At 33.6% G+C, this 15746-nt stretch overlaps 2 protein-coding genes across 4 annotated transcripts; one reads left to right on the top strand and one right to left on the bottom strand.

Annotated features, from left to right (window-relative positions):
- Positions 1 to 660: 660 nt before the first annotated feature.
- Positions 661 to 5396, bottom strand: LOC125851829 (PI-PLC X domain-containing protein At5g67130-like). 2 transcript variants are annotated; one of them, XM_049531567.1, is made up of 9 exons: positions 5241 to 5396; positions 4984 to 5070; positions 4761 to 4883; positions 4476 to 4613; positions 2343 to 2441; positions 1750 to 2053; positions 1416 to 1639; positions 1234 to 1320; positions 661 to 1109 (listed from the first exon to the last, which is right to left on the bottom strand). In XM_049531567.1, the coding sequence occupies exons 2-9, from the start codon at positions 5053 to 5055 to the stop codon at positions 948 to 950; spliced, it is 1209 nt and encodes a 402-aa protein (XP_049387524.1). In that variant the 5' UTR covers positions 5056 to 5070; positions 5241 to 5396; the 3' UTR covers positions 661 to 947. The 2 variants fall into 2 exon arrangements, with proteins under 2 accessions (XP_049387524.1, XP_049387532.1); XM_049531575.1 differs by lacking the exon at positions 5241 to 5396 and having other exon boundaries at positions 4984 to 5206.
- Positions 5397 to 10531: 5135 nt separating this feature from the next.
- Positions 10532 to 15401, top strand: LOC125853218 (probable receptor-like protein kinase At1g49730). 2 transcript variants are annotated; one of them, XM_049532891.1, is made up of 9 exons: positions 10532 to 10783; positions 11770 to 12321; positions 13044 to 13325; positions 13435 to 13696; positions 13837 to 13889; positions 14074 to 14135; positions 14225 to 14314; positions 14493 to 14577; positions 14665 to 15401. In XM_049532891.1, exons 1-9 carry the CDS (start codon positions 10699 to 10701, stop codon positions 15192 to 15194), a joined length of 2001 nt encoding a protein of 666 aa, XP_049388848.1. In that variant the 5' UTR covers positions 10532 to 10698; the 3' UTR covers positions 15195 to 15401. The 2 variants fall into 2 exon arrangements, with proteins under 2 accessions (XP_049388848.1, XP_049388847.1); XM_049532890.1 differs by having other exon boundaries at positions 14068 to 14135.
- Positions 15402 to 15746: the final 345 nt, after the last annotated feature.

The following is a 15746-nucleotide window of genomic DNA, read 5'->3' as shown; positions in this document are numbered from 1 at the left end:
AAGAATATTGTGGAATTCAGAGTAATTATTCGTAGGAAACCCTCTGATAGAATAATTTCAAACACATTCTACAAGTTTCACCAACATATCGTCTAGACTTGTGCAATTTCATTCTTGCATTAGTCTAATTAGGAAGGGTGACATTAGCCCCATAACAGGATGAGTGGCTGGTTGAAGGGTTAGCAGTTTATTTTTTGTCTTCACTTTCACTTTTGTTGTTGAGTAAGAAACTTCAAATAATGAGTTTTCTTTTCCATTCATAAACCTAACAAAGACATGGGCCAAACATTGAATACTCTTTTGTCTGGACTAAATCTAATAAATTCTCAAATTGGGCATCATCAGTCATGTGTGGGATGGGATAGGTTGCTATTATTTCCCCATCTTCTTGTTTGGTGCTCATGATGTCTTACGCTAATCAGGTATATATATTCAAATTCCACAACATGTTCATGTTACGTGCAAGCAACTTTAAAAGGAGTATTTTCGGAACTGACTCAGGCGACAAGATTCCTGTTACTTTCTCAAATTTTCCAATATCTGTAAACTTCAAACTATCCCATACTTACAAGTCAAGGATGCCACAAATTTGGAACAAATAAGAATAATAGTGAAGAATAAAATAACATATCAAATACAAGGAACAAATAAAAAGTTCAAAGAGAATAGACCATACCAGAATCAGTTACATTTCACCAAGTTCTTTCCATATACAAGTACCTGTGCCAATATAAGCTAAACTAACTTCACATCAGCTTTACAATTGATCCACACACCATTCAGACTCCTTAGCTCCAAGTTTCTAAAATCCAAAAGTACGTCAGAAGATTAACTATTGCTAATTAGTTTGTCTGGTTGTAGTCATAATCACCTACTATGCTTTCGGTAAAATCTAATCCTTAATCCTTGTAAAGCAAATATGAACTTGTGTAGGTTGTTGTCCTCAATTACAATAAGAAGAAAGATACTAATGTTGTTCCCAACAACCATTGCAGCTTTGGTTGGAAATTCAAATTTGAAAAGCTTGTTTCATTTTTAGCTGCAGCAGCTGGTGTTTTTGGAGAAATGCTTGGTTCAGGCAGATCACATGCTCCAAAAGTCATATTCTCCTACAAATAGAATTAAAGGCACCCAAAATGTCACAAAGTTGCATGTTTTGAATCCTAAAAAATACTATTTATGGCCTCAAAGTGGACTAGTGGAAACAAAGTTTAATAAGTAGCTCATGTGTACCTTGCAGGAAGCAATGTTTGCACACCCGCATACTAGATGTCCATTTGCCAAGTCTACAGCCTCAGGGGCTCCACCTCCATCACTTCTCTGCAAAGTCCACAATCAGTAAAATTAGTCGAAGAGAGAAGCAAATCTTATTAAAGACTCATTTCATAGATAGTCAGTTCAAACAAAAAGCATACCCTGTAAAAATCAACAGCAATGAAGTTAGGCCACCTTTTACCAGCAGCTTCATGGCATGTGTTCATCATGTCAATGAGTGGGGCTGAATTATGCTTGCAAGCTTGAGCAAAATCTGGGGCATCAGTAAAGTAGTTCATAAGGACTAACGACTTTGACTTAGTGTTCATAGAAGATGATTCTGCACGATTTGGACAAGAACCAGGTTTCATGCCACCATTTCCATCTGCAAATCCAAAGCCCTTGTATTTGAGAGTATGGTTTATCATTTTCCTCCAAAGGAATTTTAAGAGACCTAAAAATTTGATTTTAGAGATAAGCTAAAGACGAACTCACATTGGTTTTCTACCAAGTATCTCCACTCATAGGCAATGCCTTCTGAAGATTCTTTGGCAGACTTAGATGTGAAGACAACCAATCGCTGATTGTGCTGAACCATATCATCTACAGTTGGCCATTCTCCACCAGTTTTAGGCATCCGAGAAACTGGAAACCAGAATTTTCTAAGCCCAGCCGCATCAAACACCTTGTTTAGTCCATTCGGCGATGTAACATAATCCTCAATTATAATTGTAACAATTTCTGATGGGTTTGCTTCAAGAAACACTCCTATCTCCCTCAAGACATTGACTGCAGTTTGCTGACAGAAAAATTCCACATCAGTTTCAAAAGAAAGTAACTTTAAGTGATAAGAATCTAGAAATGTTGTAAACCAATGAGAAAATAGTCAATTTTTCTCCATTTTCCATCAAATTTATTACAGTAATGACAAGTAAAACAGGGACAAAAATGAATTATATCCTCTTTTCCCTAGAGCTGCTAAGGATGAGAATGCCTCATATGCCAAAACAATGAACATCTGCAAACCTGTTAACATGCCAAAGTGTCTAAGTTATTAAGTATTACATCACTGGTTCATGAAAACTTACAAAAGCTGTATAATTGTAACATTTTGCTCCAAATGAGTGACATAGCCAGATGTCATTGTCGAAGTCATACATATCAAGCATTAAACCTCTTACACCATTCTGCGCCAATTCATGTCAAAAAGCTCATCAGTATCCATATATACAAGTAATTTGAAAACCTGTCAGAGCTAGCAGTTCATGTCTTCCTAAATCGCAATTTCCGAACATTTTAATAGGGAAACAGAGAATAATAAAAAGTAGGTATTGCGGAATTGACTGGTGTTTTACCTTTTCTCTGTGAAAACCAATTTCTCCAAAATGTTATGATACTTTTAGCGTTCATACAAGTCATCTAACACTAAGAATCAAGTCAAGAGAAAGGTTAAAATAAATATACTATGACGCAGAAAGGTTTTTTAGAGTCCTTTCCTAGCCCAGAGGCTTACAGTATGAAAGCTTAACTCAAGAGTTTGTTTCATCTCTTTTTCCTATAGGTTCTCATAGTTGCAAACTTAAGGTGCTTGTATTCCTCAATGTCCTAGTGATGGTTAACCCAAGGAGATGAATATCTGAGTCTCAGCTCACCTAATTGGACAAGACAACACTTGCTAGTTTAGTGGTGTACGTGTACAATAAAAATCAGTGGAATAGTTTGAGATACACAAACCCCTGTAAACAATCATTTTAAGTGTTGGGAAAGGAAGGGATGGCAGTCTTTATTATATCCTTAATTAGACATTAGCACCAATTCTACTTCAAAGGATAGTGTAAGTAAGCCATCCCCACCACACCCCTACCCCTATGTCCTAACTCATTCATTGTATTGTTTGTCTAGATTATAAACAATGCTTGGGAAAATACTTTTTATTTACCTACCAAACACAAGGAAATAAGTAAGAAAAATACCTTTTTTACTTCATGCCAAACACACCCTAAATGTTAAAATCATAGTACCAGGTACCCGAAATAGGTGAAGATTATATCAAAAGATTCAAATGTTGATGGTTCTAAAGTATGTAAAATCCTAGTGGCTTATTGACATGAACATATATCTTTCATCCTATACATATTACAGATAATTGGTAGGTAAAATCATAATATGAAAGGTAAGGATGAAAGTTATAGTACTACTATGCAGGTATGGGGTAAGATGAGGATTGATAGTTTAGTACCCACAGTGTGTATAAGTAAAGTAAAAATTATTCAGTATCCTATTCATATTCATCCCTAGATAAATGGTTTTGAATAGTATTAATTTAGGGACTAAGGGTGTTCTGAAAAATATTTATAAGCCAAGAAAACCTAGTTGATAGCTCTGCTGGAGTAAATACAAGTCCAGCCAGAACTCAGAAGCTAAAAGATCAACCCTTAAACCCTGGCACTTTAATTGAAATAATGACACTTGTCTGCTGCATTAAGCCATCAGATTTCTTCTGGAGCAATTCCAACTACTTTAACTTAAAGAGAACCCTCACCCCCATTATCAGAAAATGAAGCTTTCCAACGCAATTTTTACCAGATTGCAGAAACAGGTGACAGATTAATCCTTTGCAAAACAAAACAGTAGTCTGGAGGGCCAAAAACTACTTAAAATATTAGCAATAGCTGCTAATAATAATTCATAAAGTCTGATATAACAAACCATAAACTAATAAACTATACACAGAAAAGGAATCTATCTGCTGACATTCCTTCAAATCCGACACACTTCTAGCCCATACCTAACGTTGCATATTATAATAAAGTCCACGTACTAAAGTGCATAGAAACACAAAAATCAACAAGAGTCAGCAACAGCTAACAACTACAAGGCTGACTAACTCAACTTTAAACCTTCTCCATGTGCCAGGCGTAGACATTAAAGTAATATAAAATAATAAAGGTAATAACAATAACAGTAATAGTAATACCATGAACTTTCATATAGAATAGGAGTAATATATAATTCTCAATCCAGTTCACAGTTTCTCATAATTGATTCAAAGGACTGTTTCGCCCAATAGATTAACTAACATCCTTTTGTTTGAATGCTGTTTGACATCCTCCTTTGTTTTTTAGTACTTGGTTTTGGCATCATAGGAAAAAGAGCTAAACGCTTGTGATCTCTATATTTTTGAAGTGTTGAAGAAAGAGATCACGGAGGTGTAAACTTACATTTAGCTGTTCAGTGATGGTGTCCTGCTGATTCATTGGAGCTAATATTACACCTCCTGTCCCGGACTTCGCTTTCAATTTGGCAAAAGAATTGTGAGTCGTCAGCCAGGAATACCGATTAAACGGCAATCCTTTCACCTACGATTATTCAAACATTTAACAGTTTAACTTCAACAACACATCAGGCCGCTAGCAAATATGACATATATAGAAAATCCAGGGGCGTATAGATCTACCTACAATACAAGTAATCTGAAAAAAATCACAAACTGTAGGAAAATGCACCTTCGAAAGAGGATTGACCGGTTGAAGTCGAGTACAACGCGGACGGACATTGCCATTTGCGAGGCAAGTCTCACAATGTAACCCTGAATCACAACTTCCATTGGCTACACAACTTTGTCCTTCCTATCACCAGAAGAACAAAACATAAATACAATCGACAAAAGGCATCGGCGCTTGCTTCAACAAAAACAGTGAGCACGAAGATGAAGTAGTAATCACTTACCTTAAGAGCTTCACAACAAGCAAACAGAAGAGTAACCGCAACAAACAGAGTAACCGTAAACTTAAAATTCATAGCGAAATTCAAGCTCTGCAATGGAACATTCGTACAAATTGGGGCTCAGATCACATACAATAAGAACCAATCGCGCAATTAATCTCACAAATCTCATGCATAGCAATTACTCTCTCCAGTCTCTGTGACACACTAATACAAACACATAAATATACGATATCATAAGAATCGGCATGCACAAGTACCTTTATCAATGGCGTCGATTTGAAGAATCAGTTGGCCATTTTGAAGGAAAAAACTGCGTGAGTAAAGGAAAAGAAAGAGAAGAAATGAAGAAGTAACTGCAGTGTGTGGGGGACCTATGCCTCAGTGATTAGATAATGCCGCGCCAACAACTTCACATCTCAGCGGTTTTTCCTTTTCTTTTTTTTTTTATCCTTTTTCTTTTTTCAAATTTTTTTCATTCGAGACGAAAGCTAGACTAAATTCGAATTCACCCCAAAAAATTTACATTATCAGTAAAGTGCTCAGTAACAAAGACACTCCATACTCAAGAGTTGAGACACTAAATCTAAAACCTCTCATTAAAAATGAAATCCAACTAATTTTTCTATAAAAGTCTTTCATCTATCTCAATTTATATGATACTTTTCGTTTTTTTAGAGTCAAACAATTTAAGTTTGATCGAAAATTTGCGCATGGAACCTTCAATTTTTTTTAAATGAATTTATATATTTGTAAACTAAGTAAAATATATTATAAGTCACAATAATTAATAATTTAAAATGTTTAAAAATTGTACAATAAAATTATGATCAAATATAAACTTGTTTGAATTTTAAAATTTTAAAAATGTCATATGAAATGAGAAGGATGGAGTAATAATTAAATAAAGCATGTGAACATTTCTGTCGTAGGTAAATGTGTACGCAAAACATTCATTGCCTTTAAACGTAAGTATTTGTCAGACAAGTACCACTAGTTGATTTTATTGCGCAGTAATGGAAGATTCTGAATTACTCGTTGTTCCATATTATGATGAATCATAAAAAATATACATAAAATGAATGATTTTACTATTTTACACTTTTATCTATTAAATATTTCCTCAATCTCACATTAGTTGATCATTTTTTTTTATACACTTATTAAAAAAATATTTCACTAATTCACCCTTAAAAAACTTCTTATGAATTTTATAAACAAATGTGAACAATATTAAAATGAATTAATTGCAATGGATAATATAGAAAAAAATTAATTAGTGTTTTCTTGATTTAGTAAAGTGGACAACTACTCCCTCTATTCGTTTTTACTAGTTAGTGTTTGACTTGGCACACAAATTAAAAAATAATTATTGATATAAATATTTTATCATACTATTCCTATTAATGTTGAGAGTAAAACATTTGTGGTTGACTTATCGGTCACGGTTCGATTTTGAGCACCCCTAATGAAAAGTGACAAGTTAAAATGAAAATATACTTTAAAATTAAGTGATGAATAAAAATGAACGGAGGGAGTAATATGAGACAATTATTTTTAAAAAGATGATCAACTAATATGAGACGGAGGAAGTACCAAGTATGCCTCAAGTTAACGACCCTCCGTCCAACAATAGTTGTCCGCTATTGACTTTACACACTTTTAAGAAACTATAAATAGAAGAGTAATTTTACTATATCACTCTTTACAGGAGTAACAAACACCATGTCTTAAAAAATGTAATAGGGAAACGACTATAATTAATGACAATGGTAAATTAGGAACCAAGTGTAAAATTAGTCATTGATTTCATAAAGTGAACAAGTATTGTTGAACATTTCAAAATAATATTATAGACAACTATTGTTGGATGGGATTTATGTAGTTTGTCTTTTCTTTCTTTTTTTTACCTATTATACCCTCAATTTATTAACATTAAGTTAATTCCTTTAAAATATGCAGTGAATAAGAATATTTGAGATCCTATCAATTAATAAATGTAAAATGGTAAAACTTACTATAAAAATTAATATCTTCTTAATAGATGTGATGTGCCAAATTAAAAATTTGACAAGTAAAAAATTGATGGAAGAAATATATTTGTTAGAGAATTGGACGTTCCAATCATACTAGATAACTACTTAAATCATTATTTCATAACAATAAACTTGGCTTGACAGAAAAGTATGAAAATTTTATCCTTTTTTTTTTGTTTTCCTTCTTCCTTTCTTAGAAATATACATGCGCAAGCTTTTAAGCAAAGTGTTGTGGTTGGGAAAACTTCTTAAATTGGATAACATTAGCCTTTTTTGTTCTAGTATAATAAAATGTTTTCTTTAATTACTTTTTTGTCCTACAATTCAGAGCTTCTTTTATATTGTCACAAAAATACAAATATTTTTATCATTTAAGATTGATGTCAAATATGTAAATTAGATTTTACGTATTATTGCTCTTATTTAAATTCTAAAAGTTCCCCAGACCCCACTTAGTGGGATTTCACTGGGTATGTTGTTGTTGTATTTAAATTCTGAAAGTGCAAAACATATTTGATCAGATCTGATGATCTTTTAACTTTTGGCCTTCCACATTTTAAGTAAAACATAGGTGGCTAAAAATATCAAGACATTCAAATAATAAAATAATTTTTCATTCAATATAAATTTATATGTCTGTATCATAATATATTACAAGTTATGTCTTACAGGGCATAACAAATAATGTCGTACTACATAAAATGAGGAGACAAAAATTCGGGGACAAACAACACTAATTTCAATATAGTTTATGAGAAAATTACTTTCTTTCGCGCGAGTTTTTAATAATACACATCTTAACAAAATTCAAACTTTTGAATACATGTATTTTCAATGTCCAGATACATGTATTTCAGATACAAAAGATCAAAATTAGGTGTAATTTATTTTAGATATACTATATTGAAGTGGAGTCACGTGTATTTGACTCTCTAAATCGCCTCTCTCATATTTCCCTTTGTATCTACATTTCAGGGTATATCTGGCATTCTTGATAGATGTATTTAATGTGATTTGTATGTATTTGAGATACACAAACTCTCTCATTCGCTTCCCTTCCTATAAATATGTATTATAGAGTATATTTGGTAAGCAAAAATACGTGTATCTAGGTGTATTTGACTTAAAATTTATCATAAAATTATTAATTAGTAAGACAATATATAATTTTTATAAATATTTATGTAATTGGATAGTTTTTCGCAATTAAAGTCACCCCAAATCTGTGCAAAAACTTGTTTCTTCTTCATATATAAGCCCACGGCCTTGTTTGTTTAGTGGGCTGGACCGACCTTATTTACGGACTTGCCCCGCCAATAGAATTGGGCTTTAAATTGGTCCGGCTGTACCAAGCTTTGCTGCCCCATAAGTAAAATTATTATTTTTTTGGAGAAAAATTTAGAAATAGCAAACACAATAAAAGGCTCTATAACTATAATATTAATAATTGCGCTCTGTAGCTATAGACTATAATTTCATTTGCTATGGAGACTGTAGTTTGTATATTTATGCCCGTTTATATATTTCGTTTGCGAATATACAAATAAGGTAAGTATATATAAATTATGTATTTATACATTTAAGAACTTTTCAGAACCCCATTTAAATATTCCGTTTACCAATATACAACTAGGGTAATTTATTATGATACACACATAGCTAGAATAAACATATACAAAATTTTAGATTTATACAATCAGGAATCGAATTGTACAAATTCTGAATTTATACAAATCAGACGAATAACAAAAATAAAGGAAAATGTAGTCGAAAATTACATTTTTTCTTAAACCGTAGCTATAGCCACTAATATACGCTAAACGTTTTCTATGCATAATTTTTCCTTTTATTTATTTTATTTAAAAGTATTTAAATCACACTAAAAGAAGAAAAAACAAAAAATGAGAAAAGGTATAAAGAACCCGTGGCCTAACAACTTTCGTCTTGTTGTGGACAACACTCTATTATTCTCTCAAGCAAGAATCTGCTGCCTTATTTATGAACCCCACCTTTTTATCCTCTTATAAAATAAATTACAAATAAAAATATTCTCTCATGGATTTGCCTTGGTAATCATTTTTTTCTGGAAAATATTTACACGTGTTTCTTCAATTTACATACCTCAAACACCATTATTTTCAATGTACATTAAGCAACAAATCTGTCAGTTAGTTATGTTATATTATTTAATTATACATAAATTATAAATTTAAAAAGAGACTTCTAAAAACATAGAGTAAATCTTGGAAATTTCAATGGCTATAGAAAAAAGTAGCATAGAAATTGAAATGAAGAAAGTAATAATCAATTTGCATATGTTAAATGCATTGTAAGAAATATCTGTTGATGTTTACTCACAGCTATTTATAATAATAAATATTTCATGTACACGTAATGTCCTAACAAATTGTTGATGAAATATGAAAGCAGCAAATTTCGAAAATCTTTAAAATTCATTGTAATTCTTTTTAGTCAAAGAAAGAAAAATAAAATTAACCTAATTTACCTCAATTTGTAACTAATTACCCCTCTAAAATTAAAATTAATGAAAATGCATACGTACCATTTTTTTTTAATTTCTTCGTGTGATGTAATAAAGTGTGGGGAGATTTTGTTTTGTAAGTCATTTACACATATTTTTTTTAGTTTTATATGAATTTTTTAATTTTATACCTAAGAAATTTGATTTTATTTATTATTATTCAATTTATTAGCGGACGGACGTGAGGGTGCATTTTATTTTGAGGACTAGAAAGATCTTCTTTGACAGTGATTTTGTCAAATGGACTTTTATTACGATATTACCCTTACACTTATGGCTTGGATTGTACTGCATTTATTAAATATAAATATAAAAAATATCGGTGCAGATTTACTGACTTTGACAAATCAAAATAATACAAAAACAAATACTGTATATACCATTTTAGATGGAACAAGTCACTAATTGTTCATTTTTCGAAAATGACATTGTTCTGGACATATAACACTTTTATTAAAGAAAATTATACCGTGTATTTCTACTTTTAATTATATTTAACTTGTTAAATTATCCTAAATTGTAATAATAAAGTGGTAGAAATTATTTAAAACTGTTTTAAATCATTAGTTCAACTCCTAGTATGACTTATCTTTTTATATTATGTATAGTAATAAATATTATCTTAAAAATATTTGTAGACAAATATTATAAAAAGTAAAGATGTAGGGGGTAAGAGATTGTAGCATAATTGTGGTGAAACAGGACGAAGATGAATTGTATAAGTTGTATTATCACAAAAGAATAATATGATTATTTGACACTTAAAATGTAATGTGTAAGTTTTTTTTATTTAATCCCCGCCTAGTAGCTTCAACCTTTTTGGCTCCTTTGATAATTTAAATTTACGAAATTAAAGATCAAAAGTAAAAAAATATTTATTATCGGAGCAACTCGTCTCGTCCTTTATGTATGAGCTTATGTTGTCGAGACATGGAAAAAAATAGAAGGAAAATGTTAAAAAGTGGGGACTGTGGGGGGGTCTATACAAGGTCTTGAGTCAGTCAAAAGCGGCAGTGGCTGCTCCTCCTAGGACTCTGCTCAGTTTCAATTGTTTCTAATTTTTTCCTAAAATAAGCTAAGGCAATTTACCACTCTTCAATCATATCTGCATCTGTTCTATATTGGTATTGAGGTTCTGCCATGACATTGTACGGACAAGCCATCTTTCTGGGTTTCTTGATCTTTCTTGAAATGTACCTTTTATCAACAACAACTGCTGCTTCAGGTATTACATCTTTTGTGTTGTTGATTTCCTTCAATTACATCTTGTTTTGGGAGCTTCCCATTTTGTTGTTCAACAGTTTTGAGTTATATTCTATCTTGTGTTTGAGGTAAAGGAGAAAAAGATGACATTTTTAAAATTGTAATTTGGGCTTATTTATGAGTATTTGATGATAGAAGTTATAGTGAGCTTGAAGGCTGAAGCTGCTTTTATTTTCTTGAAAATCTTATGGGTGTTTGTCTTGTACTTGGTTTTGATGTGTTTGGGGTTCATGAGTATTTAAGAGGGAAGTGGAAGAAGTAAGGTATTTATGGAAATGTGATTAATGTGCCTGCATGACTATAAAGACCTGCCAATTTTCAGTGACAATGTGCTTTTTGTTTTGTTGGAATTTGGAAATGTGTATGAAAGCTTGCCAATGTCAGTGGTGAAGCTTCATTTAACGATGGTGTTACTGCACGATGTACTGATGTTTCTTTTGGAGTTTCAGCTATACAATGACAGTGTAAATAATTTATATTTATCAGTGCAATTGATGGAATGTACAATCAAACTACGACTTGTCCTGTCTTAAGTCTAATGGTCCAAGTTTTCATCTGTAGTCTAGGTGTACAAGATCAATGTGCGTATAATTCGCTGTTAATTCTTATAATTGGATATATTCAGGCTGATACCCCTCCCCAAACACCCACACGTAAATAGCTTTGATTTTCCACAAAACTGAGCTTATATAATACAGGTACTTTTAACATGTTGCATCTAAGTAGTTCTTCAAAGTCTTTTTATCTGTATATTACTGCTAATATCATTGCTGTTGTAATCTATAAGTTGGTTGCTTCCCTTTTATATTTTTCTCGGTGTGTGTGGTGTGGTGGGGTTCATTTAGGGAGTGTACTGTAAAAGGAAGTAGAACTGGAGTAATGCAGAAACATTTCTCAATGAATTGAGATCTGAACAATGACTATCTATATTTTCTTCTACACATGCAGTGTGCCCCTTAGACATGACTGGATCCAACTATACTCTGACTGCCTCAATCTGCTCCAACAAAGAAGAAAGAGGAAAGTGTTGCCGCTACATTAATGCCTTGGTTGCAATTTCTGTTGCTCGATATGCAAATGCAACAAGCAACCTGGGGGTTAATGCTGACACATCACAGATTTGCCTAGACAAAATAGCAGAAATTTTCCAATTCCATGGAGTCAACAGAAACGCAACAGTGTTCTGTGGGTTTGGAACAAAAATTCCTGTCAACTATGATTGCCAAGGTCGAACAACTGTAACTCAGATGATTCAATCTCCACAATTTTCAAGTGTTACTAAAACCTGCCAAGTCCCTCTCTCGGGGGAAAGTGAATGCAGAAAATGCCTCAATGCTGGCATCTTGTATCTCCGCAATCTAGTTGGTACAGCTAATAATATGACATTTAGTACTTGTAGAGATGCAACTTTTGCTGCTCTTGCAAGCCAAGTTGACAATGCATCAGCTATTGATCTTGCTCGCTGTTTCTTTGGGGTTATAGGCCTTATTATACCTCCAGGTACGTCTTAACAGGGTAGTGGTGGGATTCATCATCACGGAAGCTTAGATAGAACAGTTACAGGAATTGTACCGAATGCTTTATGCATTGGAATATTGTTACCAACATTGAATCCTTTTCTTGAAATTCTGATGAGTTGCTTTCAGTTTTCCATATTCTTTATAAGGTATTCCATTCAGGTCTAAGTGTGGGCTACATAAAATTGCACAACCATTCCATGCCGAGCCTATTCTATAACTATCAAAATATAGGATAAAGAACAAAAGAAAGAAAAAGGAGAAAGCAGAAAAAGAAACCTACTTCTATTTGTTTTCTTTGTTCTGTCATAAGCCCTGAAGTAATTTCTTCTCTACACAACTGTATTCCAGTGTCTTTTATACCTTAATCATTAACTTACCCGGAATTAGTCATAAAATCCTTAAATCTTCTATTCCTAGACTTGAATATTTTCAGCTTCTTTCCAGCAACATCCTCCATTGTGTCATATTAGCCTCACCTTACACTCGGAGCAAACTGCTGTTATGACCCTCATTTTGCACCTTTTTCTGGTCCCGTGTCTTTCTCTGGTATGTTTACTAATGTTAATTTCTTAGGCAGGGAGTTGGTGTTTGTTTTTGTACTTCTGCACATAAAAAATATTTCCATGGATCATTTTAGTGATGTAATGCACTTTCAGCCATATGAAAAGTTCTGACTTCCATTGTACGTCTAACCACTTTCAGGACCATCTCCATCACAACTTTCACCAGAGGTCTCTCCAAACCCTCCTGTTGCTGCAAGTCCCTCTCAACTTTCCTTGAATACACCTGTGAAGGAAAATCACCATCCTTACCATCTTACATTAGTACCAGTTATTGGCATAGTAGTTACAGTCATGGCTGTCCTGATGCTGTTTATCTTAATTGTTCTGATTTGGAGGAAAAGCAAAGAGCTGGAAGATTCTGATGCAACTGATAAGATATCTTCCAAATCCTTCACACATCCACCAAAAAGATTCCAGGAAGGTAATTTATGACTATTTGTGTACTAATCGAAGACGACATTGCAAGATCTGTTCATTTATTCTCTAGGGTTCTTATCCTGTTTACTTATTATTATGCAAAATGCACACAGGTACGGCTTCTATATTTACGAAATACAGCTATAAGGGGACAAAGAAAGCAACCAACAATTTCAGCACAACTATTGGACAGGGAGGATTTGGCACAGTATACAAAGCTGAATTTAAGGATGGTTCCGTGGTAGCAGTGAAAAGAATGAACAAGGTTTCTGAGCAGGCTGAGGATGAGTTTTGCAGAGAAATAGAACTGCTTGCTCGACTGCATCATCGTCATCTTGTTGCTCTAAGGGGCTTTTGCACTGAAAGGCATGAGAGGTTTGGGAATCATACTTGCAAATTTCTTTGTTCATTTTTTCTACCTCGTCTCTTTGTCCAGCTTTCAATGTAAGGTGACCTATTAACTAGTTCACGTATTAATATCTTCTTTTCGATACTGAACATTTATCACGGAGCAGGTTTCTCATGTATGAGTATATGCCAAGTGGAAGCTTAAAGGATCAGCTTCACAGTATGCTCTTAATCTTTGAGTCTTATTTGCTGATTTTAATTTTAACAAAAAATTAGCCTTTAACATCAGTAACTGGTCTGTTATTTGTTGTTGACCAATACATAGTGCATCTTTGACTACTGTTCCATCTTAAAGTAGTTGTTGATTTGCTTGATTGTTCCTCTAAATATATGTGAAGATCCAGGTACAGCTCCCCTCAGCTGGCGTACTAGAATTCAAGTAGCTATTGATGTTGCAAACGCTCTGGTACAATTTTTATTTTACTCTGTCCAATTGTTATAATTTTATAAGCTGCTTAACATTCAGTGCACTTATTTCTTGTTACCTCCATGTAGGAATATCTTCATTTCTATTGTGATCCTCCACTGTGCCATAGGGACATCAAATCAAGCAATATATTATTGGATGAAAACGTAGTTGCAAAGGTAACTTGCATTAATTCAAGAGTGAACCTAGTTTCCTTTTACTACAAGGACGAACGTCAAATCTTTCTTTTGTTCTTGCCTACCGAATTGGTAAAAAATTAACTCTAAAATATTCCCTACTGCTTTGTAAGATCTGTTGGCAGAGCAGATTATTCTTTTAACTCTTGTAATATGATAGGTTGCAGATTTTGGCCTTGCACATGCTTCAAAGGATGGTTCTATTTGCTTTGAACCAGTAAACACAGAGATCAAGGGAACTCCAGGTTGGGGAAAAGTCTACTTATTTGAGTAAAATTCAAGCATCATTCATTACCTTGATGATGTAGAGGGAACTTTGCTTTGTTATTTAGGTTATATGGATCCCGAGTATGTCATCACCCAAGAGCTTACAGAGAAAAGTGATGTATATAGTTATGGAGTAGTATTACTGGAATTAATCACAGGGAGACGGGCAATTCAAGATAACAAAAATTTGATAGAGTGGGCCGAAATGTTCATGACATCAGAATCTAAGATAACTGAGCTTGTCGATCCTAACATTGGAGATTCTTATGACTTTGATCAACTTCAGACCCTTTTAGCAATTGTTAGATGGTGTACTCAGAAAGAAGGACGGGCTCGTCCTTCAATCAAGCAGGTCCTTAGGCTTTTGTATGAGTGTGCAGACCCAATGCACAGTGGCTTTGTTGAATCCATGGACGATGAAGACTACGATGAAATTGAAGGAAAGGGAAGAACAAGTAGGTCTAGGCTGCACAAAGGTGAGGGAATATTTCACAGTGGTGATGGAAGGTGTCTAGCTTCGTCGTCAAGTACATCGAGGTCCTATTGTAGCAGGAGTTTCCTAATTGAAACCAGCCCTCCCCAGTCTCCATTCTAATGTACCAGTTATTTGAGACCACTGCTTTGACTGTTAAGTAACTTTCTTTTTTTAATATCCAAGGAATCCCCGAGGGCCAGCTGATGCATGGTTCAAACTCGGTGGGTAATGGACCCACCCCTCCACCCTTTTGACTGTTAACTATCTCTTACGCAGATTTTAACTGTAAAGCCATTACATATCAGAGTTTTAAGGTTACTGACTTCACCATCCTGACATTGATAAGTAGCATGCACACGATCCAGAGGCTGTAATCCATAGGTCCATGAAGTTTGCTTCATTTCCACCAAACAACTTTTTCCTTGCAAACCTGTGGTTATAAGAGTTGTATTCTTTTTCCTCCATGAATTTTTTTTGGAGAGGTAGTAACTAACAACTTTAGTTTTCCCGTTCTCTTTGGTTTGGTTTGGTTTGGTTAGTTGTGTTTAACATTCTTTAGTACTTTCCAGGGCTGTTATTTCTTGTAAGTTATTGGATTGTGAATTTGTTGACTTGTGCTCTCTTTACCTGTATGTTTCCAACATTATAAGAACTTGCTGCTTTCGCGGCTAA

Source organism: Solanum stenotomum, chromosome 1 (genome assembly GCF_019186545.1).
Source record: "Solanum stenotomum isolate F172 chromosome 1, ASM1918654v1, whole genome shotgun sequence".
In the NCBI taxonomy this organism is placed as follows: Eukaryota; Viridiplantae; Streptophyta; class Magnoliopsida; order Solanales; family Solanaceae; genus Solanum; species Solanum stenotomum.
The sequence above is the reverse complement of the archived record's forward strand: the minus strand, read 5'-3'. Positions and strand labels throughout refer to the sequence as shown.